General features: G+C 43.6%; 1 protein-coding gene across 3 annotated transcripts in view; it reads left to right on the top strand.

Annotated features, from left to right (window-relative positions):
- Positions 1-27,168, top strand: part of SSBP4 (single stranded DNA binding protein 4) — a 519,633-nt gene that overhangs the window by 389,158 nt on the left and 103,307 nt on the right. For all 3 annotated transcript variants that reach the window (XM_078670557.1, XM_078670559.1, XM_078670558.1), the window contains exon 5: positions 15,939-16,028. In XM_078670557.1, coding sequence (XP_078526683.1) covers positions 15,939-16,028 — 90 coding nt within the window. The remainder of the gene's footprint in view (positions 1-15,938; positions 16,029-27,168) is intronic.

Below are 27,168 nucleotides of genomic sequence, written 5' to 3'. Positions count from 1 at the left end.
TCGAATGGGAGAGAGCACTGCTGAAATACATATATTGGGAGAGTACTGGCTAGTCTCAGAAGCAAATAGGTACTCTGAATAGTGAGTACCTGCACTTCTGTATTTCCATTTGAAACACTACAACCAGCTCTTTCTTGTTCCCACTCTAGTATCTTCCTCTCTCCCACCACGTGCTTAGCTGCCTTCGCTCTTCCGATCTCCCCCTTACCATGAACTCTTGTCATTTCATTCTGTTTCTTTCCTTCTCTCGCCCTCTTGGTAGCCCTCTCTCTGCCTTACATAGTAATCTTTCACTCTTTGTTTTCTTTCTCTCTCTTTTACCTCTTTTTATTCCACCCTCACCCTCACCCCCACTCCACGCCTATCCCATCTCCATGTTTGTATTCATTCCTCTCTCCCATCTTTCCCTTTATATCTCTGTTGCTTTCCCTGTGTCTCTTTGTTACTCTCACCTCCTTTTCCCCTCACCCCTCTTCCTTTCTGTCGCTTTCACTTCGCTCTTTCACTTTCCTTGCTTCTTCTTCCTCTTTACGCTCGGCCCACCCTTCCATTCTCTCCTTCTGTCCTTGCCTTTCACCCTCCCCTCCACTCTGTTGCTGCCTCTTCCTCTCTCATCTTTCCCTCCCCTCTGCAGTTCACCCTCCCCTCCACTCTGTTGCTGCCTCTTCCTCTCTCATCTTTCCCTCCACTCTGCAGTTCACCCTCCCCTCCACTCTGTTGCTGCCTCTTCCTCTCTCATCTTTCCCTCCCCTCTGCAGTTCACCCTCCCCTCCACTCTGTTGCTGCCTCTTCCTCTCTCATCTTTCCCTCCGCTCTGCAGTTCACTCTCCCCTCTCTCCCATCTTTCACTCTCCTGCCCTCTCTTCCATCCTGCATCTATCACTTGCCTTGGTTTTCCCGTCCCACTGCTCTCTCCTCGTGCCTCTTTCTCTTTCTACCTCCTTTCCCTCTCTCCCTCTCCCACGCACTCCCTCTTTTCACCCTGTCTCTCTCCCTCTCCTCTCTCCTGTATGTCCCACTCTGGTCTTCACTCTTCTTGCTCCCTAAGTTCCCTCTCTCCCACCTGCCTCTTTCAGTCTCCCCTCCTTTCGCACCCCATTCTCTGGTCCTTCATTTCTACTTCCACTTTGTTCTCTTTCTCCCCATTCCTCGAACTCTTTCCTCGTTCTTTCACAGTCCCCCTCTTTGCCCTGCTCTCCCTCTTCTCTACTTTTCACTCTCCTCTCTCTCACTCCCTCCCTGTCCTCTCTTAACCTCCTATCTGTCACTCTCTCCCTCTTTCTCCTCCTCTTCCACTCTCCTCTCCCTCTCATGTAACTCCCTCCCCTCTGTTTCCCTCCTGTCTTTTATGCAACCCCCTCTTTTCCCAAACTGCCCTGCCTCTTCCACTCTCCCCTCACTCACCTCTTGCTGTCATACTCTCTACCCTCTCACTCTCCATCCTCTCTTCCCCTCCTGCCTCTGGCACTCTCCTCACTCCCTCCTGCCTCCTGTCTCTCTCTCCCCCTCTCTCCCCTTCTCTCCCCTCCTCTCCCCTCTCACTCCCTCCTGCCTCTCTCTCCCCCTCTCTCCCCTCTCACTCTTTGCTGCCCTTCTTCTCTATCTCTCTTTCTTCCTCTTTCTCTCTTACTCCCTGCTGCCCTCCCCTCCCCCACTGTCCTCCCCCTCTCTTTTTCTCTCTCCACTGTCCTCCCCATCCCTCCTGCTGCCTTCCCCTCCCCCTCTCTTGCTCCACTGTCCTCCCCATCCCCCTGCTGCCCTTCCTTCCTCTCTCCCCCTACTCTCTCCCTCTCTTCGCTGCTGCCCTCCTCCTTCCCTCCTCTCTCTCTCTGCTTCCCTCCTCTCTCTCTCTGCTTTCCTCCTCTCTCTCTCTCTCTCTCAGCTGCCCTACCCTCTCTCACTCCCCTTCTCTGTGTCTCCCCACTGCCCTCCCCCTCTCTGCTGCCCTCTCTCCCCTCCCCTCACTCCCCTCTTCCCTCTCTTCCCTCACTCCCTCTCTCCCTCTCTTCCCTCACTCCCTCTCTTCCCTCACTCCCCCCTCCTCCGCGTCGCTCATTGTCATGCACGGCTCTGCTGAGGCGGCTCTGCTCTGCTCTCCCCCCGGCCCGGGCTCGGCGGCGGCGGCGGCGGGAGCGAGGAAGAGGCGGCGCCGCGGGACCGGGGCCGGCAGCAAAGGGACAGGAACTCCCGGCCGGGGCCGGGGCGAGAGCCGCCCCCTCCCCGGCGCCCCCAGAACAAGGCGCGCGCTGTATTCTGCAACAAGCACCCCCGGCTGAGTTCATGTTGTGGTTAAAAAACAGCATCAGCCCGAGAACTGAAGGACAAAGCACCGCTGTCATGCAGGTGAACTCCCTGCTGAGAGCAGAACGGCAGAAGCTGCATAGGAGGTCACTCACAGGGTAGCTCAGTGGTCCAGGCGCCTGCGGCATTCCTTGTTCCATAACTCGCGGGTTACTAGGTTGAATAGACTGCCATCCCTTCCAGTCCATGATAAAACGAGTCCTGGTGACTTAGTTGATGACGACCAACCTTCGAGCCCCAAAATACCATTCAGGTCTATGGATGGCCATGCGTGGTATGTTCTGTTACCTGAAACTATATTACGCTGTGTGCTATGTTATTAATATTCCTATGGCGCTCTTTCATTGGTTCCTAGCCACGTTTATAGCTTCGTAGACTGCCTCTGAGGTCTATAACTGATGGTAAAAGCCTTCTTTTGAGTTCCTGTCCCAACCTGCAGGTGAGGGCCTGTGCTGATGGAGGGGGGCTTAAACTACTGGTATGTCACAGACCCGAATGCCTGGAGAAAGTTTCCCTCACTCAGGTTAGAATGCTATAAAATAAACAAGGAGAAACAGAAATGCAGGCACTGGAATGGTGCATCAGATGGTCAGTTCCAGCCATTATTGTCCCTGAGCCACTCCACATTTTCTCCCAGCATACCAGTGTTCTAAAATTGCTATATAGCCTGCTGACAAGGGCATTACCCGCCATTAAAGGCCCTCTAGGTAAGTTATAGTCCCGAGTTGTAGGTGAGGCACAATAACAAGACACCGGCCTTTAATGATTGGTATAACCAGAGGGTAAGGGCTATAATAGCATTAAAACATTCCATCTAGTGCAGATAGAATGCTCAAAATACAACAGGGAGAAAAGGAAAGAGGAACAATGGAATGTTGGGGCAGACGGTCCATTCCAGTCATTATTGGCCCTGAGCCCTCCGCTGTCTTCACTGCAGCTCCCAGCATCCCAGTGTTCCAAAGCCACATTCAAGCTTGTTGCCGGGAACTGTAAGGATCGTTAAAGGCCTTGGAACTAGAGTTGCAGTCCCAAGGCTCAAACAATGGCATATAAAGAGCGTGAGGGTATTTAACAACTGGTATAGCCTGAGGCAGAAGACCTACAAAGTTATTCGAACATTCCACCCAAGGAGGGTGGAATGTTCTGAATTGAACAAGAAGACACAGAAAGACAAACACTGGAGCGTTGTAGTAGAAGGGCCTGTGGCAGCCATTAATGGCCCTGAGCCCTTCCAGTGGCATGAACACTTCCAATAGACGACCAAGAGCATGGACGTAGGAATTGTATTTATTTTGAATGTGTAGATGAAAATGTGCTGGTAAACTTGAGTGGCGATTGCACTGGTACAGGTGTGTCCTGACATCACCAGCAGCTTATCCTGGTCCTTTAAATCTGCTGTCCTCACTACACAGAGGACAGCAGCCTTCACACACAGCCTTCACACTCACCGGCAAGGGTCTGCACTCTTGGAGTGTTACTTTTGTCTGTATTTGAGGACCTGGGTGAAGCAAAGCTAGAAGCCTGAGGTCCCCATCCCTCCTTTCGTGGTGCTAACCTCTCTCGTTGTTTACTCCTGGCCTGCCAAGTCAGTGTCATCTAGTACAGGAAGACTGTCCTGTGCCATCCGCACATAGGCCCTTATCAATTAACAGGTTTAGAACCAAATATAGAACTGTGCTGAAGCCCATCTGACATTCTACAGTGCTTAATTTGTGCCGGTCCATGCAGGTGTTGGCTCACAGTATTCAGCTATGGGGACCATAACTTATGTTTTGTCGTCAGTCTTTGACCCAGGGCTTGAGAAAGAAACAGAGGAGAGAAGAAGGAAGAGAAAAAGTGAAAAGGTGCGAATGAAAAAGGGGCATGAGATGACAGAACAGGAAGTGTAGGGGGTAGGAGAAAGAGGCCTGAAGTGGAATCAAGAGCATTAATGAGATAAAGAGACAGGAAATGTAGGGGGTGGAAGAAAGTGGTGTGAGGTGGAATGAAGACTAACAGCCTCAGTACTCATGTGATAAAGAGACAGGAGGAGTAGAGTGGTGGAAAAAAGAGGCAAGAGTTGGAATCAAGACCAGGCAGCCTCGGTGTTCATGAGATGAAGACACAGGCAGTATAGGTGGTGGAAGAAAGAGGCATGAGGTGGAATCAAGACAAGGTTCCTCAGTATCCATGAAATAAAGAGAAAGAAAGTGTAGGGAGTAGAAAAAAGAGGCATGAGGTGGAATCAAGACCAGGCATCCTCCATATGCATGAGATAAAGAGACAGGACGTGTAGGGTGGTGGAAGAGACATGATTTCGAGTCAAGACTCTGGATCTTTGGTATTTGGCAGCATGAAAGATAGCTAGATAGCTAGATAGAGTTAGGGCGATAGATAGATAGATAGATAGATAGATAGATAGATAGATAGATAGATAGATAGATAGATAGAGTGAGGGCGATAGATAGATAGATAGATAGATAGATAGATAGATAGATAGATAGATAGATAGATAGAGTGAGGGAGATAGATAGATAGATAGATAGATAGATAGATAGATAGATAGATAGATAGATAGATAGATAGATAGATAGATAGATAGATAGATATTGCACCCTCGATATTGGAACTGGTTGGACTTTTACTGTTTAAACTCCAGTGATGTAACTTATCAATAGGTGCCCCTACCATATGTATATTTTTTCTAACAATGTGTTACCATGCTCTCCATGCCACTGGAGTCAAGCTATCCTGGCTGATGAGGGGTGAAACCCCGAAACCGGTCCTAGGATGCTTGTTTCTCGTCTAGGGAGGACCTGGCTTGGCAGTTCGGGCTGGACTGTTCCCACACCACTGGAATCAAGCTAGCACAGGGTCAGCGCTGATTTGCATATCGCCATTGTCTAACCCAGGATGGTGTGGAGTGGAAAAACGATGGATTTGGGCCCAGATCTTTTGACTGGGGTGAATGTGTGACATTGATCCACATTCTGTCCATCATTGTTGTGTTTGCAGGACTGTTCCCATTGGGCGCAGGGTCAAGACTGATTTGTATATGACTGGGTTCAAATTGGAATGGCATGGGGAGCAAAAAACGATGGATTTGGAGCCAGATCTCTGTAATGGGTTGAATGTATCACATTGTTCTGCATTTTGTCCATCAAGTGTTCTTTTTGCATTTGTCACCCGAGTGGGACGGGTATGCCCAGACGTGGGTCCCGTGCTCTACATACCAATGGAGTTAAGCTGTCCTGGCTGATGAGGGGGGAAACCTCGAAACCGGTCCTAGGATGCTTGTTTCTAGTCTAGGGAGGACCTGGCTTGGCAGTTCGGGCTGGACTGTTCCCATTGGGTGCAGGGTCAAGACTGATTTGCATATGGCTGGGCTCAAATTGGAATGGCATGAGGAGCAAAAAAACAATAAATTTAGGCCCAAATTTCTGTACTGGGGTGAATGGATGACATTGTTCCGCATTCTGTCCATCAATTGTTCTTTTTGCACTATTCTGTATCAGGCACCGGACCCACCCTCCTGTGTCCAGGGAGGTTCCGGGTAGCCCTGCCCAGACTGTGAAGCTATGTTTCTAGGCCAGACAATGCCTGGAAGTACACACGCTCTCCCATAAACGCAGTCCGGAGGCTCGGAACTCCACACTGTGCGAAAAGACACTTCCATCTTGCAGAATGTATAATTTTAGACCGTGAGGAGCGTTGACATATAATACATAGAGAGTGAAAAGAAAATTCTGAGACAACTATTTTAGAAAAAAAATGGCGTATTTCATGCAGGAAGGCGGCAGGTCCTTGTCCGCCGGGCGAGAGATACTGAGTGTGAAATATGGCGGCTCTGTCGCACCGGTACCGCGCCCTGGATTTACCGCCGCAACGGCGTAAAACGCAAGCATTTGTTTTAGTTGGACAGCCGGTTAACTTGCCGGAGGAGGTTATCGAATGTGCTTAAATCATGGCTTCTGGAGACGAGGCGCTTCCGCGGAGCACGTGGCCCCGGTGCAGAGACTTCCAGAACAGCCATTTTGTCTAGGCCTGTGCATCCTTTTGTCTTCTTTTGAGCCCTTTAATCCTTCTGGTTTGATACTTTTCATCTTTATTAACACTGAAAACAAAGACATAACAACTAAAACTGATGATGGACCAAAAAAAAAAGTGAACGAAAGGATGTTTGTGTACAAACTTTCTAGTCGTTATATTAGCGTGCGTGTAAAAAATGAATTACCTCATAGCAGTTATGCCACGTGACTCAGTGGTACTCATGTTGTTAGCCCTTGAAGTATGAATGACACAAAGCTATCCTTTAAGCTACCTATTATCTGCAGACTATGTACAATGAAGGTAGGTGGCACTTCCTGGTGCAGCAGGTGGAGTGGCACCGGGCCTGAGGGGACCACTAAACCTTAAACCGTGATTCTTGCTGTATATTCAAACAATAGCTAGGGGCCCATTTGCACTATGGTCGAGCCCCCTTAGGCCATGCACGCTGTTGGAGTGATGGTGTATAATGGGGTGGCCAATCACAAGCGTCTTATTGGTGGAACAAGGGGCAAGGCTATTTAGTGGAGTGGGGCCACAGATCTACCTCCTTTCCCCTGGCAGTGTTTGAACTCAGACCTCACCCCCTCAGCCTGTCCCTGATAAGTACTTTAACCTGCTAGGCGGGTAGAGTTGGGGCACAAGAGAATTTATGGATTTCCATAAAAGAGCCATTTTCATATAACCAATAGCAATGTAACTTGTTCACCTTGTGAGTGGTTACCCTGAAACTGTGTTCTGGATCCGGCCTCCTGGACCTAGGTTGGTCACCCATGCTTTACAGTAGGCGGGGCCTGCAGGGATGGACTTTATTTAAGTATTTCAAGTTACCACCATTTACGCGGCATCTCAGTCCATTTGTTGCATTCATTCATGAAGTCAAGCTCGGTTTTTGATTGGAATCCTAACAGGGTAAAACATGTATGAATCTGGGAGATACACCCCAGCCTACCCCACCTCTATGGTTGCTCTGCTCCTATCCTTGAAGTTTGTTCGGATTATTGTCGCAGGCACCAGCCACAGACATCGCTGCGCCTTGTCTTCTCAGAAGCAAAGTGTTTTTATCCTCTTTTAGGCTTTGGTGAGTTACTGATATTTTTATGATTATAGTTGTGGGAGCCAAGTTCACTTTGTTACTCAATATCCCTTTCCCTTGACATTAATAATTATAAACCTAAAACAGAAAGCTTGCAGTACAGTTATCACCCAGAACAGAAGTAATTGACCTGATCCATGTGAATTTAGCTCTCCTTTTGTTCACCCCAGCATGATGAAAGGTCGAGCCAGCCTCGAAGGACCGAGGGGTGTATCCCTTACCTGTTGCACATGGGCCTTTCACCCCCAGGAATAGCCTTTCGAAGATGGTTCTATGAGCAGGGCCTCTACATTTATGCAGCAGTGTTGACTAAATGTTAAGGCAAGAAAAGGCAAATGATGTGGTAATTTTTTTTATTGTATTGTTTCATTATTTTGATATTTATATGCATGGTAATACTGTCCGTGCGCAGACTTCACCTCATTAGTATTGGTTCAGCAACCAAACGCATAAAAAAGCACATGAAAGTTGACCAGTTTACCCTTGAGAAGGGCCATCTACTGAGCTCGAACACATCCCTACATTTTTAGTAACTTTTGATATGTTTGAGCTAGAAACAGCATTTTTGGGGTGTTAAAATATTCAGATTATGCAGCAGATGATGGATTATGTGGCACATGCGTCAAATTCCTAATCATGAGGCTGCAGAATTGCATCATTCAGCGCCAAGAAACCGTCCGGTGTATGCCGCGCTCTACAAATCCTTTTTACATTACATTACATTTACATTACATTTACATTACATTACAGCTTTCCCTGTCTATAAGGAAGTGATGATTATTTAATACGAGGTGTAGGGAAAGGCCACAGGAATTATGCTCCTTTGGAGGTCTTTTCACCTACTTATGGATTTAATCATTTGCCACATAATTAGTAATCTGCTATATAGTTTGCAAATTTGAACAAAAACATCGTTGCCATATCAAACGGTTCAAAAGTTAGGATAACCCTCCCCAAAGGTTGTCCTGGCACCCATCAGTTGATTCTTTCCATGTTTGTGGGTTCTTGGAAGAGTTTAGTTCTCTCTTGGGAGGGTAGTGTTCTTGAGGGATGACCTGCTCGAAATATTAACTAGATGGTTTGTTTTTACGGCCAGTGGGGCTGGGCAGTCGATTGTATCTTTCCACTGAGTTCCGCTGTCAGTGGCGTAGCAAGGTCAGGTGCTACCCAATGCAGACCATTTCTTTTCACCCCCACACCCCCCCGCCCACATTGAAATAGTTAAAATAAGGGGGGGGGAATAGTTACACATATTGTTGCCATTTTATCACCCCCCTCGGTGCCATTTTGTCACCCCCCTCAGTGATGACACCTAGGGCCCCCCACACTCACCGCACCCCCCTTCCTACGCGACTGTCCGCTGTCTCCAGAGGCAATCAAGTGCCCACAGTCTGCGTCACCCCGCATTTGGAAATTTCACTTGTTATCTAATTTTCATAAAGCTCCTTGAATGCCCAACTCTGTGTGACTGTGCGCTATACATATGATAACCAACGATAGCAAGCTGGAAGAACCTTAATTCATTCAATGATTAGATGTCCTTCTCCTGCAGTTTATTTTGCAGCGGTGCCTCTGCTCAGCACTGCGGCCCAATCCTGCTGACTTGGTGGTAGCCAACCTCTCGTGCACGCCTCCTTGTGTTGCACCATCCTTATTTTCCAGAGTAATGTTAGATTAGACCAGCTGCCCCTAGGCGCAGAGTTCAGAGATGGGCCATTGGGTTTTTAATCACATCGATCTGTTGATTGCGGTGCATTGTGGGATACTCAAGACCGCATTCCCATCCTCTCAGGCGCAGGGTGTAGTGGAATGAAGTCCAGTGTTTCCCATCGGCAAAAAATAGAATTGACTGAAGAGTGTTTTATAAAGTCCGCAATGGAATCTGATGGATAGACGTCTAACAATGGCAGACTGCGTATGCAACGGTTGACGGGCTATATTGTTTTTGCATTAAATAAAATGAATAATGGGATAATTATCATTAGAATACTTGGATATGGGGATTTGTTTATTGATATCTGTGGGCACAAGCATACCCTGTAGGTTACACATGGTGATCCTACTTTAACTAGGTCTTCTAGGAGAGTGAATTTGATGTCCAACTAGAACTCTAAATATTGTGACTTGGCTGGTCTTGGATGCCTGAAGCATTCATGGAAGAAGTTACCCCTGATCATGAAACTGTGCAGTAGGCTTTCAGGTAATGTCCATCCATGACTAGAACAGTGGCCAGCAAGGGGTTGTCCAAGCGTGCTGATGTGACACCTGCTGGAAGGATTTTAATATTGTGTCGATGTTCAGTTTTGGTATACAAACCTATTGGACTCGTCAGTGGCCCACAACTGTCCTCGCCTTGGCTACTTTCTTTGTTGCATGTCCTTCGATTTGTCAAAACCCTTCAGGAAGTATACGGTTAAATAAAAAAACAAGCCCTCGCCGCCAGGGAGACTTTATAAACCATAAGTCTGCTATTACCATAGAAACAGTCCAAACATGTGGCTAACACTTCAGCCCCGCAGACCGCACAGCCTCCCCGCGCCTCCATTTTTCCCCTCAGAGAGCGTATCAAACTCCACGATATGAATCAAAGGAGTAAACTGCTGCTCCGGCGTGCTTAAAAATTCCAGCTGCCTGTGGTTAGGCAGGAGAACAAGAAGTCCGACTGCGTTCCCAGGTCACAGCAAGGAGTTGTTTTCCCGGCTCCAAGATCCTTGGGAGCTCATTTTCTCCTCGCACGCTGTGTGCTTTCTGAACTTCCCCCATGTACACACTATAGCTCTTTGTCCTCTCCATCTGCACGCAACGGAGTCAAAAAAATAGATTCACCGTACCAGATATATATTCAATGAACAAAAGATAGATTCACCGTACAAGATATATATTCAATGAACAAAAGATAGATTCACCGTACCAGATATACATTCAATGAACAAAAGATTGATTCACCGTACCAGATATATATTCAATGAACAAAAGATTGATTCACCTTACGAAACATAGATTCACCTTACGAAACATAGTCACCTTATGAAAGATAGTCACTTTATGAAAGATTGATTTAGTGTACGTAAGATAGATTCATCTTACAAAATATAGATTCACCTTACGAAAGGTAGATTTAGAATATAAAAGATTGATTCAGTGTATGAAAGATTTACCATACGAAAGGCAGATTCACATTACTTTTTTCCTGATTTTATTTATCTTCTTAATGCATCATTCAAATGGGGAAGAGGGCTACCCAGAGGGAAATTAGGGGAGTTTCTGTCTTCAAGTGACAACAAAACGTTAGTCTTTTAGCTGGTTGGGGCATCCTTAGCAAGTCAATCTTAATTAACTTAATCTCTTAGTTTAACCCTTTTCCATGCCCCAATTCAAACCCTGACCCTTCCACCGTGTACTCTAACCCCATCCTTTAACATTGCCTTGAAAGAAAGTCCACCCCAAGCCCAGGGCCGGACTGGGAACCAAACCCGGCCCTGGCAGAGTGCTCTGGCGGCCCCCACCCCCAGGGTTCCCGCCGAGCTCTTTTCCAGGGCCGGTTTTCGGGCGATTTTGTTACAGGGCCGATTTTGCAGCTATGCTGCAAAAACTGCCCCGGAAACAAAATCGGCCCCCACCCGTGCGGCGCACCGGGGGATTGCCCGGTGCCCGCTACGGCCAGTCCGGGCCTGCCCAAGCCTTCCATTAACCCTAAACTTTTAACTAATCCATTACCCTCCTCCTTACTCTGTCCCATCCCTTATCTTCACCGTAAACCTAACTCTTACTTTAACCGCATCTCTTTTCATAACCTTTACTCAAAGGCTGACCCTGGCATCACAAGGTACTCTAATCCCACCCTTTAAATCTAACCCAATTCTTAAACCTCAACCAAAACCCATGCCTAAGCTCTAACCCTTTCTCTGACTCCACCCTTGCCCCTTGCATGACCACACCCTTATTCTGCCCAATCTTTACTCTCACGAGTGTTGCCTAACAATGCAAATTAGCATACAACAAATATTTGTTTTGCTTTTAATGTTCAAAAACCTGTTTAAAACAAACACATTGCCGATTTGTTTTTAAAAACATCTGTTCTGTAAATTAAAGTATTTCCATTTTTGCCCTACTCTTATGTACCACAACATTTTTCACCACTACATTTTAAATGCAAACCAACAAAATACTAAGGGCCTCATGACAAGGCTCATGGTAATAGTAATTTGCCCTTTAACGAGGCAAATTGCAGATGAGAAGATCTGTAGGTAATCCGCAGATCTCCGGTGTTTCACCCGGAGGTGCTTTCCTGGATGACACGGCTGGGTAAAATGAGGAATTACAGGTTCAAAGATCTACTGTTTTGTATAATTGTGATATATACAGACCGTATATTATGTACAACCCTGCAAGGTCAGCATGTGTGTCCTCTTTATCAGAGTTCTGATTAAACCCAAGATGCTATCTAAGTTATCACTCTTGCAGGAGAGTTTCACTTCCTATGCTTTCCTTCTGTGAATACTTTGAATTATTTTACTGTATGGAGTCATCTCCCTTCATTGTGCGATGCAGAGCAAGTTTACCATATCAAAAAACAATGGCAAGGGGCTTCCCCTTGTTGTTAACTTTGGGGTTGTACCATATGGACTCCCATTTCGTGTAGTGTATGCTCTGGTCCATTTTTTTGTCTACTTTTAGTAGGGCTGCCTTAGTGTTTTTAAGGATGGTATTGTCAGCCTCTGGTTGTTTTTTTCGCCGTAAGTATTGCTATGGGGTCCAGACCTCCTAGCATGTCTCTCTATAGTTCTAACCACACTGGTGTATATTCCTCCTCAGGGGCTAGCCAATGGGCCCCTTGTCTGGCTAAGCATGCGATTTGGAATATCTTGAAGTTAGTTATGTTGAGTCCGCCTAAGTTTTTGCTCAGTCTTAGTTTCTGCAGGCTTATCTTTGGTTTTTTATCCTTCCATATGAATTTGTTAATCATGGCGTCTAGTTGTTTGTGGAAGTCTGTTGTGAGTGTAAGCAGAAGCATTCCTACCAGGTAGTTGATTAGTGGTGTTATCATCATTTTGATGGATTCCACCCTTCCCCACCAGCTTATGTATTTGGGTGACCAGGCGGTCAGTTTATCCTTGATCTTTTTTAGGGTGGCAGTCTCATTGCACCTGTTTTGGCACAGTATAACGGAGCGACAACCTGTCTCTATCTCCGCCTCTTTCCTTTCCTTTCACCCTCTTCTCTTCATCTCTTTATTTCCTGGTACAAGGGTGCAACAAGACTCAACAGCATGCATATACAATCGACCGAGTGATATACGCCCACCATGTAGCCCGCCTAGCCCGTTGTAACCCCTACGGAGTCCGCGAGGCAACGTTACCACTGTACTGTATGTATATATGAAAATTTGCTAATAAAAACTGTTGAAATAAAAAAAAAGAAACAATGGCAAATTATATAGTACTAGCATTCTAAGAAATAAAATCGAGGCATTTCCAATATGTGATACCTTGATTGGACATTTATTGTGCTTTTCTCCTGTGTTCTTTTAGCAAACAACCCACGTGAAGCTCTTTTACAAAAGGTGCCAATTTCTCCTCCACACCTATTAGCTCTGGGAACAAAGTGGCCCTTTGGGTAGCAATTGAATCTGGTCTAGAATAAAAGCGAGCCCTTTGGTAACAAATAGACACTGGTCTGCTAAACCAAGACAAACCCAGCATAAATGATTGCAGTATGTATCGGTGGGGGATGCAAGATAGTGTGATTGTTCCTCACTGCTGCCCCCTAGCTGTTACTTGGATCTAGTGGGGATGTCCAGCAAGTCCAGTTCCATTCCTGGTTTCAGGTTAATCACTGACTATGTACATGAGGCATGGCGGCTTAGTGGACTAATGCATCTACTGTAGGGGGCCTCATGTTCACAGGTTCAAATCCCGGCCGGTCCACTCAGCCTTTCATCCTTCTGAGGTCGATGAAATGAGTACCATTGAGTTGGGGAATAATAAACATCTGTTATTCAGCGCCAAGATACCTTTCTGGGCGAATGTGCACTTTAAAAATGCACTTTATTTTATATAATGAGGTCCATTTACAATTCTTTTCTGGCCTACTTGAGAGCCTAACTGTATGCTCTACCCAGGGTCAGCCTTTCTTTAAAATATACAGAGTGAGCTTTGGCTCCACCCACAGGAGTATTTCTCACTCGCCTATAAAGTGCTCGCATTGCAATGCATGATGGACTATTTTTTGTTTTGTCATTACCAGTGTTTGAATGTTTTCCATTGGGCTCCAAACACATGCCTGTCTTATTGTGTTTGCCAGTGCCTGTATGTGAATTTATCGATTACATATTCCCTAAATATTGTTCTTGGGAAAAATGTAAATTACACTGATGTAATTTGCGTAAATTGGGTAATTTCACGTTCCACTTACTACGCAAAATTCCCCAAATGACATCATTATTTCACTTAGCATAATTGTGTCATTCATGGTAAATATTTACTGCGAATGCATTAAAACATGAACACTCACTAAAAGTAGAATGTCAGCAGCTGTTGTTCGGTGAGCTTTAAAAAACAAAAAGTGTCCTCTCGTCAGGGCTCAAGGAAGCATTTCATGCTAAACTATAGTACAAAATCATGGATTTGTTTTAAACTTAGTTTCACATAATTTTGTCATCATTTCATGTAAATATGCTAAACAAATTTCTCAAATTTCGCATAGCCCTCCGAAATTTAGCATTGGTTTTAGCACTTCAGGCCTACATTGAGTATAATTTACTCTAACCCTCATGTAAGATAAGACACTTTGCTCAAGTTTTCCCTCCTCGCCTAATGTTACATTTCCTGTCTGCGACACAGTTTTTGAAAGATGCTTTTCAATAGTCCATTTTTGAAAGTATATTGTTGTGCTATGTGAAAATCATTCAGCTGGATCCGATATGAGCACGCACACCTATGGAGACACAAATAACTTCCCACATTATTCTATTTTCAACATTTTGTTTTAAAATTGTATTTCAACATGAACAAAGTTTTTTAGACCAAAAGTTTCTGGTGAAGCTTCAGTGATTAATTTGACTACCACATTCCAATCTCGATGGTATTAATTATCAAGCTCTGTGCATTTTGACACCTCTTCTATTTATCATGCTCATTAGCAACAGGTACTGTTCAAATTAAATGCACAAATGCAATACACAGTTTTCTATCACTAATGTGCAACAATTACCTAAACATTCTTTTACTTTTGGCTAATTTGTTCACACTTGTACATACTTTAAAATTGGCAGATAAAGATTTATTGCAAGGAAGTCCTTCAATCCAGGATTGGCTTTCTTCCTTGACAGCATCTGTCATTAGTTCATCCAACCTTCAAGTTCTTCCACATCAAAGTTGTCTTTTCAGCCCATTTCATGACGTCATAAATGTTCACTTCCAGTCATTTATTTCCCATTCACTTAATTAATTTATTGTTAGCAATACACGTTTAATAAATCATTTAAAGTTGTGTCTAAAGCGTGCTGGATGAATAATAAGAGTTTCTCTTTTATCAATAAAGCAGCTATTTGTTTGAGTTTATTCTGCAGCTTAACATGGATTACTTATCAGCAAGATGTGTGCAATAGTTATCAAATACAATTTAACAATAACAGATTAAACATATCTCATAAAATTATTAAATAAAATGGTGTATATCAAATTACTTTTCCAAAACGATAATCTGCATACAAAAAGCTATAAATTCATCAGTGTCTCAATTTTAAAATTACCAACATCCTTCCAAAGTATAGATATCAGACCCACACAAAATGTATCCTCGTAGTTCCATTCATACGTCAAACTTGCAACTACATTTATATACTAGTGGACACAACCGTAGAACACCCAGATGCACCCATTATCGGTTGTCGAGCAATAATCATGAAAATCCGTAGACAAGCATCCTGTTTCAGATTCAGTCTGGTTTTCTGGTTTTCTTTCCAGCCACAGGAATATTTGTGGTTTTCAGATTTTGTTCTTTGTTGACCATTATTCATTTGTTTTATTTGGATGCCTCAAAGGCTGTCCTCCCTATCGGAAATCATAAAACTATCAATTAATATCAAATCGGCACTTTCTGTTTCTGTATCCACAATACTGTGAACTGTACATGTCTCAGGATCAAAGGCAATATCGCTGTCAATATTGGTACCTAGTATTTTAATAGCTGGTTGCTACTAGGTAGTTTCACCCGGCACCAAAAGAGGTGTCCCAGATCACCTAAGGCAACCTAGAATCATAAACTTTGGATATTGTGATGACTGTTTCACCAGTGTCTGCCCTATTTGTTTTCTATTTTCTTGCACCTGGTAGTATGCTTTTTCCATCTAATAATTGTAGAAATTCACAAAATAGTTACCAGTATTTGTTAGTTTTTAGTAATGTAATCTGCAAATTGTTGTTAATGGGACTGGTTGTCAGAATCACTTTTCGACAATGTATAGGAAATGCCGATAACCATTCATTGAATTCTCTCTCCTTTTTCCATGCAGAGTGCGGCAGCTGCTCCAAGTCCGGTAATGGGCAACATGCCTCCGAACGACGGAATGCCAGGCGGGCCCATGCCGCCCGGTTTCTTTCAGGTTAGAATTTTGTTTCTTACACTGTTTGTTTTATGCTTTGATGACAGTCTTAAAAATTAATACATTGCACCGATGCATTTTAATTGGGCAATTGAATGTCTTCCCTTCAAAAGCTTTGTTGTATACTTTTGTAATAATTATTTTTGATTATGCGGAAATCTAAGTTATAAAAATATAAATCATATTTTTAAAGCAAATCCGTATGCAGAAAAAACAAATTTGGTGAATTACGTGTCACTTAAATTAAAATTCCATACGGTTTACTGTATATATTAATGAGATATGTCATGTTTTCCCAGATGGTCTGACGTGGTAGCCTTTTAGTGCCTAGAATGAAATGTGTGCTTGGTTCTTTTGCAAAAGTTCATGTTAAAGAGTACGTGCAATCACATGCCTCACAAGGAAGAGCAAGTGACTTCATGGCAGGTTCCTCAATCATTAGAACTCTTGACAAGACAATGCGGTAGTTGGCTCTATGATGAATTTGGACTGTTCTTGTTCAAATCTTAAGAGAGCGGTCTAAATCTAAGAGGGGACAGCAGATATCCATGCTAGGTCAACTGGTGAAATCAAATCTATCCATCATTAGTAATAACCATCTTTGGAGTGTTGGAAGCAGAAGTGGCGGGGCCACAACTCTGTGGTACTTGGAATACTAATGGGAAAGGCTCGGGTTCCTTTGAGGAGTAATTCCTACAAAAAGAATAGGTGCTTGGAATGAGTGAGTCTTCTGACTGAGGCAGGTCCACCCAGAAGAAGTGACTTCCTGCGGGTGGGGCAAAGGAGGATATTTCCTTTTGGGTACAGTAGTAGGATCAGGGTATACTAGACAAGTGTTTGAAAGCTCCTAAAAGGTAGGGGTTAAAATACTGAGAGTTTGTGTGAGTAAAGGCACAGTGATGTGTGAGGTTTCCACATTTAGAGCAGGCCTCCACAGTGTAGAATCGATCCTCAGTCTGCCGCTTCCAGGAGGTAGTAACAATTGGTACTCTACTTCAGCCAATGTTGCATGTGAGACTTACCGTTTTAAACAACATGTTGCAAAGCTACGTACGTGTTGTAAATGGTGTATATCTGTAGGGCAGAAATGTGTCAGAGGAAACTGACAGCAGGTTGTCAGTGGAGTTCATTTTCCCCGCAGTCCAGAAATACTGCATGATATGATTTATATGATTTAGATTTCAGTGTTAAATTGCTGCTGCTGATGCTTTATTGTTATTATTGTTTTTGACAATATTATTACTATTGTTATTAATATCATTATCACTAGTTTTATTATGACTATTATTATAGTTATCACTATTACTCTTGTTCTTATTATTACTGTTATGTATTAGGTTATTGTTATCAACATTATTATTGCTAATCATGATAATATAAATAACCCACATTATTCTAATCACTATTTATTATTGTACTTATTGCTGCTATTCATATTATTAGTATTACCATTTTTATTATCCTTATGATATAGTCATAATGTTAACAGTTATAATAATAGTGTTTTTTTACCATTGCAATTGTTTTTTTTTTATTCCAATAATAGTAATCAACTGAATGTTTAATATTGCTAAACAAAAGATTTTGCACTACACACCCGGATTTTCAACATTTTCTGACCTAATAATCAGTGCTTAATTGGTGTTGGTGGTTGCCAGTTCTCAGCACCTACCCTTATTTCGAAACACCAGCATGTATTTATGAGAATGGTGGCGCTGTGTGTGTATTTTAGGAGAGTTCATTAGTGGAGCTTTTAACTATTTAATATATATTATTAAAAACATGATAAAACTAGGACTTACACCTCCAATGAGGTAGTTAATCTGCAGTGGGTCTGTGTGAAATGTTTGGGCCCTGACTGTTATTTTTTTCTTTTTCTTTTAATTATTACACATTGAATGCAATTCATTACTTAATAACTGAAATTGGATTCGATTAAATGTACTCTATGTAATGGACCCTCTGGTTCTCTTGCATTTTTTTTAAATGAAAAGACAGTAGATTGAATTAATTATGAGTTGGTGAATAGATGAATTTGGACTGTACGACAAAAGATGGACCCGGTAAAGGCAGGGCTTCAGAGGAGGGTTGGACTGTCTACACTGGCAAAAGGCCAGTTGGTCTTGGGAGAAAAGGGGTCCATTTTGAGCATGAACCAAATTTCCCATCATCTTATTCTTGAATACCTACTTATTGCTGTAGATTGTGGTCTGTACTGTGTCAGTTGGGTACTTCGTTCAGGACCGGTTTTAGGTCAGACCTGCATTTCTTGTTCCCATGATGTAGGTCCTCAAACATTGAAATTTAAAACTATTCGCAAATTAATGCCAACTTTGAGGATGTGTCGGTTGAGACGCCGCCTCGCAACCTGTAATATTTTATTACATGTGCCAGTTGGCCAAGTTTAACAGCATTTGGGCAGACTTTCTTGGCTCTTGCAGCTAGCAAACAAATGTGCTGGTCTCGCAGGACTTGTGAAAAGAACCCACCGTCTGGGCTGTCAAGCTTCTTTACCGCTAGAGCTGGTTTGACCTGGAGCCCAGTCAGGCAACGCTGAGGTTTACTACCATAAAAGGCGTACACGAGCCTACAGGATGATGCGTACGCTCTCATTGTGTCATCACACTTTTGTTTTTTATTGCCCATGCTGAACAACATTACCAATGGATAACAAAGGCAAGACCTATTCGCTTTGCCCAATGCATATGTTTTTTCTTCAATTTCTGTTTATCTTTTGCAATCATTTCAGGATTTTGTTTAACAGGAAGATAATGTAAGGCAGCCAGAGAGCTCCTGTATCTTTTTAAAACCATTCCAGAACAGTCATGTGTATGGATGATTCTTCCCCTTATTTAACACCTAAGACCAGAGAACATTTATTTGTTTCTTCAAGGGTGGCCTTTGAGTTTCTCTGCACACTTGGATCCCGTTCACAAATTTGTTTTGAAGTTGGCATAGTTGTATTTTCTTTGATACTAAGTTAGCAGCCTTTCTAAGAACATATTTTTTCCTTGATAAACTTAAAAAAGCACACAAGGTGTTTGATTTTTTTCAGACTACAGTGTTTTTCAGACTATAGAATTCTTAACAGCGGCGACAGCCGGATCCAGGTAGCCCTACTTTTTGTGGGTGTAATATCTTCAATGTACAAAAGACTCCGTGGGGAGACCACTGATCTTTCCGTGTCCTCTCCAGTTGTAGAGAGTGGTATCTTGTACTCTTATAATTGCTTTTCTATCTTTAATCCCTTCCCTGTGCTGCAAATTCCGCCACAGCGCGGCTATGGGGTGAGCGTGGCGCTTCGTTCCTCATGACGGCTCCACGCCGTCATGAGTCACGGGCGGCGTGTGCTCATGACGGTGTGGTGCCATTATGACCCCGTCCGCTCATTAATTCGCCCGCAGAGGCTGGGAATTAGTGCCGCATGGGCGGAGCAGCAGCGGCATGACGGCTCCACGCCGTCATGAGCACACGCCTACCGTGACTCATGACGGCGTGGAGCCGTCATGAGCACCCAAGGGGTTAAAGCTGTTAATAATTCTATGTGATGTATGTAGAATGTATTGGTCACTGTCTTATGTGACTCTAGAATCCTTGTATGTGATTGTCATTCACTACCTGGATGCCTGCTGGATCTGTTGTGGGTCTCTGCTTCTGGATTAAAGTTCTCTTTTACAAAACCTATCTGGAGCATTTTATATTCTTTACGAGAACCACCTTCTTACACCAGTGAACCCATAATCTTCACACCGTCTCCACTAGTCTAGAATTGTAGAAGATATATTTGCTCCGGCATGGGCTTTTAGGGGAAGAATCTTTGTAGAGCAGGTAAGTTTCTCTTTCGTGAAAAAGAAAAAGCATTGTCACAAAGAGGATTAGTCTTGGGAGCAGAATGTAAGTGAAAGCTCTCTCCCCCTTTGTCTTTTTCATTATGTGTGTGTATAATGTATATAAGTGTGTGTGTAAATGTGTGTGTGTGTGTGTGTGTATATATATATATGTGTGTGTGTGTGTATATATATTTAAAACAATAATCAGGGGGAGAATGGATCACTTGTCCTGTGAAATCAGGGTCTTTATTGAATTGGAGCCAAATAAAAACCCTCATCAAACGTACACAGGCCGGTGGCGGTATATCTAGATTCTCCGCCTAGGTGTAACATTACAGCATCATCATAGAGTACTTAGATAGTTTGCATGCTGTCCTCCACCTGGAGGTACACCGACTGATTTTCCAGTAGTGTGCAGAGATTTAAGAACAGTGAAAAATGTGCAAGTGCTCAGATGCTGTGAATTAAAATTCTCTACATCACCATATTGCGCAAGAATTGAAGAATTGTATTCTAATGATGGTGATGTGATGGTGATGTGAGAAGGTAAAAACAATTCATGTGGGATTGTAGACCCAGTTACCATTCTACCGCACTATTAGGTCGACATGTTTCAGCCTTCTTGTAAATTCTAAAGGCTTTCTTCAGGACCAAAGTGCTATAGGAAGCTTGTTGCAGCCCCTAATTATAGTGGTTAACTTACCACCAGCATTTGTAAATTAAGATCTGTGGTATCTTTAGGATATGTCATTATTTCTTTCTTCAGGATGCCACTGAGCGGTAAAAGGCCTTGTTCGAAACCGACAAGTAACTGACTTGTTCTGGCTCAGCACGGTGTACCGGTGGACCGGGACGCCGCGCAGAGCCGAACAAGACAGCAATATGGTGATGTAGAGAATTTTCTCCAATTCGATAAAGACCCTGATTTCACAGAACAAGTGATCCATTCTCCCCCTGATTATTGTTGTAGCCTCTGGAAGCTGAATGGATCATATTGATAATTACATATATATATTTATACACACACACACACACACACACACATATATATATATATATATATATATACACACACACATATTTTTACACACACTAATATACATATATACACACACACATATCGAAAAGACAAAGGGAGAGAGCGCTTTCACTTACATTCTGCTCTTATGACTAACCCTCATTCTGACGCTGATATATATATATATATATATGCCAGTTTCTCGTACCAAAAGTACAACGCACTCCACACAGACAAATTAGGACACAATACCGTCTGCTTCGTCAAATCCTGGGTTTATTCCATAACCACAAGCCAAAAACAAACCCTACGCGTTTCGGCGGACAGCCTCCTTGCTCACGGGTAAAGTGTTGTTGTTACACCATTGGTTAAGTAAAGTGCATGTGACACATCAAAACAAACAACATCAAAAGGGGACAGACATACTAGTTGGAGTCAGCCATCTTCCAATGGGTTATCTACAATGCGTGAAATATATATATATATATATATATATGAGGCTCCTGCTTGATTTCATTGCGTGAGAAGCACGCAAACGATAATAATAATACTGTGCAAACTTTTTTAGCATGTGCAACATTCCGCAAATATATAAATAGAATAAATAAATAAATAAATCTGTATAAATATAAATTTATATACACATAATTCTATATACAAATATACACATCTACAAATCCAAATTCCTCATTGTTCTGTGCAAATCTGCTTTTGAATGTGCAAAGTTACGCTAAAGTTGTGCAAATTCCGCCAATGTCACAGGTATCACCGATCTCAAGCAGTTAGCTATCCGATCTGGGTACTCCTGACTGATACCTGTACTTTTGGCTGCCCACAGTTTATTATTACTCTTTCTGGCGCCCTTCAAAATAATGATTTTAGTGTGCTGTACGATTGAAATATTGGTGTTATAATTCTGCCCCAGTGGGCTCAATTATTCTTCCTGAAATTACTGCGTCCCAATTGCCCTTTTACTGTGGTTACTTAGCACCCCTCAGAGTGAAAGAAAAAAGCAAGAAATCAGCGTGCAGGTCGCATGGACCAACCCTTGTGTACCAACAACATTTACAAAATAATCTTGTGTGTCGAATTTTTTTTATGTGCAGTCTTAAGTTTAAAAGATTCATTATCTCAGCTTGGGCAAGCAACTACTTCAATCCCCTATCCTTATCGTCACAGTGACGTCAATATTGCCCGGGCACCTAGAGACACGTATACATGTCCTCACTTGCGTTTAACCCATTAGGTGTCTTGGAGTCCAACTCAAGGATGTACCGTGTTTCTAGTAATCTCCCGGTCGCCTCCTCTGCGCAACTGAGGAACCATGTTTAAAGCAAAATAGCTAAGACAACCCGAATCCTTACCATGGCAAGAATTAATTTGTTGCGCCACTGGATATGCCTCATCTCTATTGCTGATAGCTCGCATGTGCTGGAGTATGCCTTTGTGGACCTGCAACTTGGTACTACCCACATATTGCAGGCCACATGCACACTCCAGCACATATACAGCAAAATCTGATTTACACGTTAGTTTTTTCGAGATGGGCACTGGCATCTCACTGAATGGGGTGGTGTAACACGTCCTATTTTTCCCCAGTTTACAGGTCTTGCACGAGGCACATTTAATAAAACCTTTAGTGGTTTGTAGCCAGAAGCAGCTACTGGACACTTCCGGGCTGCTTTTCACGAGCATATCACTCATCGAGCGTGCTTGGCTGAATGTAATTGCCGGAGTTTTTGATAGTGTCCTACCAATGATAGGGTCGCCCTGCACAATCGCCCAGTTCTTACGAATGATGGTACGTAATTGCTTATGCTGCCTGCTATATGTAGTTATGAGCCTTGGTTGATCTGAAACCGGTTTATCAGTGATTGATGGTGTCAATGTACCATCCCCCTGGGTCAATTGATCTTGGTTCTGATTGGCTTTTGTGATGGCTTTATCTATCACAGCCACTGAATACCCCCTAGTTAGGAATCTCTCTCTACTTCTCATTTGGGCCTGTCTGCACTCTCCTTATCTGTGCTGCAGATTCGTCTGATTCTCAGCATCTCCCCGTAGGGGATGCTGCGGACCAGATGACCAGGGTGGTGACTTGTGGCATGCAGAACTGTGTTCCCTGCTGTATCTTTGCGATGCAACCTGGTCTCTATCCTGCCATTCTCAATATAAACCTCCACATCAAGGAAGTTAACTGAGGACCTACTCACATGACCAGTGAACTTCAGATTTAAATTGTTCACATTGATACTTTCAATGAATGTCTCCGCACTTGATTCTGGGCCCTTCCAGATTATAAAGAGGTAATTTATAAAGCTGTACCATGCTATGATATTCTTGGACATGGTCGCTTCATATGTGGTCCTGAGGATCTGCTCCTCCCACAGCCCCATGTGCAAGCACGCGTAGCTGGGAGAGAAGCAGGCCCCCATCGCCACACCCCTATCGCCACACCCCTTAATTGTTGAAAACTCTGATTGTGGAAGAGAAAGTAGTTGTTATTGAGACATATTTGAATCATATCACTGATCATTCTATTATGATTTAACATGAGAGCAGGTTTAGTCATCAGGAAATATTCCACCGCCCGTACACCATCCAGATGATTGATGCTGGTGTACAGAGCGGTCACATCAAGCGTGATCAGCAGGAAGCCCTGCTGCCATGCTATCGGTCGAATTTTCTCCAAAAAATCCCCAATGTCCCGCAGATATGAAGGCAGGCCCCTTACATGTTCTTGAAGAAGTAGTCAATATATCGTGATGTATTCTCAAAAATACTGCGTTTAGCCGAAATAATCGGTCTCCCCGGGGGTTTCGCAGGGTCTTTGTGCACCTTCGGGAAAAAATAAAAAAACGGAATTACAGGGTAATTTGTCTTTATAAACTTGAACTCGTCACCACTGATCAATCCCGCACTCTTCTAAGATAATAGTTTGGAATTGAAATTGTTCCAAGCTGATTTCACCGTGGGCCAATCACTACGGCCAAAACATTGTCTGTCGCTAAGATGTTTCAAGGCCTCCTCCATGTACATATTTTTAGGCCACAGAACAATGTTGCCACCTTTGTCAGACTGTCTTATTATTACATTGTTGTCATTTTGTAATTTTCGCATTATGCTCCCATATGCGTTATTATGTCTGCGGTTCCTGTTGTCGCTAGCCACTGTGACCTTGTGTAAGTTCTTGATTTGAGTGGTCACTAATTCATTAAAGACATCTATGTTGTCATGTACGAGAACCTGATTAAAGGTGGATTTTGGTTTGAAGTGAGTTGACCCTGGGGCATTGGTTTTCAATTGCAATGTGGTGTCCGAGTTTTTCCCCTCCGTGCTCCCCTCTCTGTGCAGCTTCTGTAGATCACAGTATAACTCATGATCACCTACTGACACACCGGGAGACATTTGATTCTCAGTATTTTTTTATTCCATTGTATTGCGTGGTCTATTCTTATTGAGAAGATGAAATTTCCTTAATTTCAGCTTTCGGGTGTATTTAAACAGATCCAATCTTGTTCGGGCATAATTAAAGCTGCTTGGAGGACAATATGTTAGACCCAGAGATAGTGTTTTTGTTACTTTTGGGCTTAAGTGTACACAGGTTAAGTTGATAGGGACAGGGAATCACTCGCAGGGCTGCCTAGCGGCGCTTCCACTTTTTCTGCGCTTTCTTTTTGGGCACTTGGTTCTCTGCGCTACTTGCATTTCCTGCGCTCCCTGCGTTTGATGTTGTTCCTCTGCCTTGATTTTGATTTGTCATGTGTGATCTCAGTGTTTGTCTTCGATCCTGTCTCAGGCAGTCCACTTCCTGAGCAGGCCCGGACTGGCCGTTGCGGGCACCGGGCAATCCCCCGGTGCGCTGCAATGGTGGGGGCCGGTTTTGGGCCCCTGGGGGCCGTTTTTGTTACAGGGCCATTTTTGCAGCCCTGTAACAAAATCGGCCGAAAATCGGCCCTGGCAAAGAGCGCGGTAGCACCTCCAACCCCATGGGGGGAGGAGGGGGCCGGCCATGCATTTTGCCAGGGCTGGTTTCGGTTCCCAGTCCGGCCCTGTTCCTGAGCCGGCGATCGTTTGGTAAACCCCAATCTCGCACTTGCAGATAATTGTTCACTTTCTGACTCACTCTCAGGTTCTGAACTTAAATCGGACATTGAAGTGGAAGATTGAGCTGTTTCATTTATACTTATAGATGTCGGTTGGACACAAAGTGTACTTTTATCCTGTTTGAGGGAATTATATTTTTTCGCAAAAGTAAAAATGCGCCCATTTTGAGAGTCCAGTTTGTCTCGTTGAAACTTGAAAGTTTTGCGCTTTTTGATCACTTCCTCCTCCTTTGCTAATCTGCCAACCATTTCCTCTCGATATTTCTTTTCCAAGCTAGCATCTCCCATAGCCATAATTTGCCCGTTCAGTTCTGTTATCTTGCTTTGCAGTGCAGCTCCATCGCTCTCTGCGCATTTTATTAATATTCTCAATAAGTGACTTGATGAGTCCAGATTACATTTGGCCCATTCAGATAACATTAGGGTCCGGGTTCTCGAAGCTGTATATATAATGCCCAATACGTTTGAGGTGAGCAGATCTAGAGTGTCACTGGTGTTGAGGGTGCTCTATACAGGAGCTGCTTTCCACCTAAACTTGAGAACTACCCAGAGTTCTCTGCTTCTTTTTTGCACATGGATATATTATATATATATATATATATATATATATATATATATATATATATATATATATATATATATATATATATATATATATATATATATATATACATACATAAATACATTGCACAAACAGTTAAAAACTGAGTTTTCTGACTTAAGTTCTCAAAAACACACAAATATGTCTGTTGCAGTTTCTAAAAAACACTATAACTCTTTCCATTCAATGTGTTTTTTCTTCTTCAGTGGCGGCACCTCCCCTAAGGCGGAGGAGCGTCGCCTCACTGCTATGCAGCAGTGAATTGAAAGAAAAAATGATAATAACTCGAGGTCATTATCATTTTATTTCCTCCTGCTGCAGCAGCTTTGCGGGCAGGGCGGGGCTGCTCTGACGACAGGAGCAGGGAGAGGAGTGGTGAGCACACTTTGGAGGTGCTCAGGAATGTTTGGGCGGCCCACTCGGGCTGACCAAACATGTATGCACATTTTGCACGTTATCCAACCAGGCTACATTACAGCCTGGGTGGAGAACATGCCCAGGCTCTGATTCCCTGACTGTCCGTCGAACCCCAGCGCTCAGACCAATCACAACGCTGCATTGCAGAATTGTGTTTGGCTTAGGGGAGACTGGATATACTTCCTTTTTCGGCTGTGCAGAGGGACGAGGAGGAGAGACGGATGCGAGATGCAGCCGTAAAGTACGTTTTAAAAATTATTATTTTTGTCCACTTACACCCAGACCGCTCCGCCACCCCCGATCCGTGCCGGCCGCCACTGCTCACTGTCAAATGGCTGTTTTGAACATAGCGTGCAGTGCAAATTATGGCATGTGCTTTGTGTGTTGGTAACCAAGACTGGAGAATTTCAATAACTTTGAGCTGTTGAGCCAGAAACATAACTCCGTTTTTAACTGTGGTTGTTTCTGTGAATTTCATTGTTTTTATAATTACGTAATTAATTTCCGTCAGCCATGTGCAGGGCTGTTTGCCGTGCGCACACCCCCGTGGCATGCACGGCCATAAAAGAGAGAAATACTGGAGGGTGAGTGGTAGCATGAGTGAGAGAGCAACATGGGGGCAAGGAAAGAAGCACACGAGGGAGAGAGCGATAGGGAGCGTTGGGTGGAAGTTCACGAGAAAGAGGTGGAAAGCACATGCAGTCTCTTGGAGTACTAAGCCAAAAAGAAAGAAAGTTGTTTCCTAAAAGTGATCAGTGTAAGGATACAAGACATCCAATCAGAAGTCTTGTAAAGAGGCTGTGCTCCTGGGGAGGGACAAACACAAGCAGAGGAAGCCAAGCAAATGGAAGCCATTGAAAATGAAGCATGCAAATGAGACTGGCGATGTAGCCAATCGGTGGGCAGGCTGCATTAACCACTATAAGTTCTTGGTAAGCCCACAAGAGGTATTTCACAACCTAACAGCTCGGACGAGTACATTAAATGTACATATGGAACTTCTAAACTAGTATTTTACTCCATACTTGTGCACACAAAGGTTAATGCGTTGGACCACAGGACCTGGAGTGTAAGTACAACCAGCCTGATGCCTGCACCAGCTTCTTTAACCCCTTAGGCGCGGCCGCGATTCTGCGCCTGTGCGGCGTTTTTTGAAGTGGGCGGGATC

This window comes from Lissotriton helveticus, chromosome 12 (assembly GCF_964261635.1).
Source record: "Lissotriton helveticus chromosome 12, aLisHel1.1, whole genome shotgun sequence".
NCBI classification, from domain to species: Eukaryota; Metazoa; Chordata; class Amphibia; order Caudata; family Salamandridae; genus Lissotriton; species Lissotriton helveticus.
The sequence above is the reverse complement of the archived record's forward strand: the minus strand, read 5'-3'. Positions and strand labels throughout refer to the sequence as shown.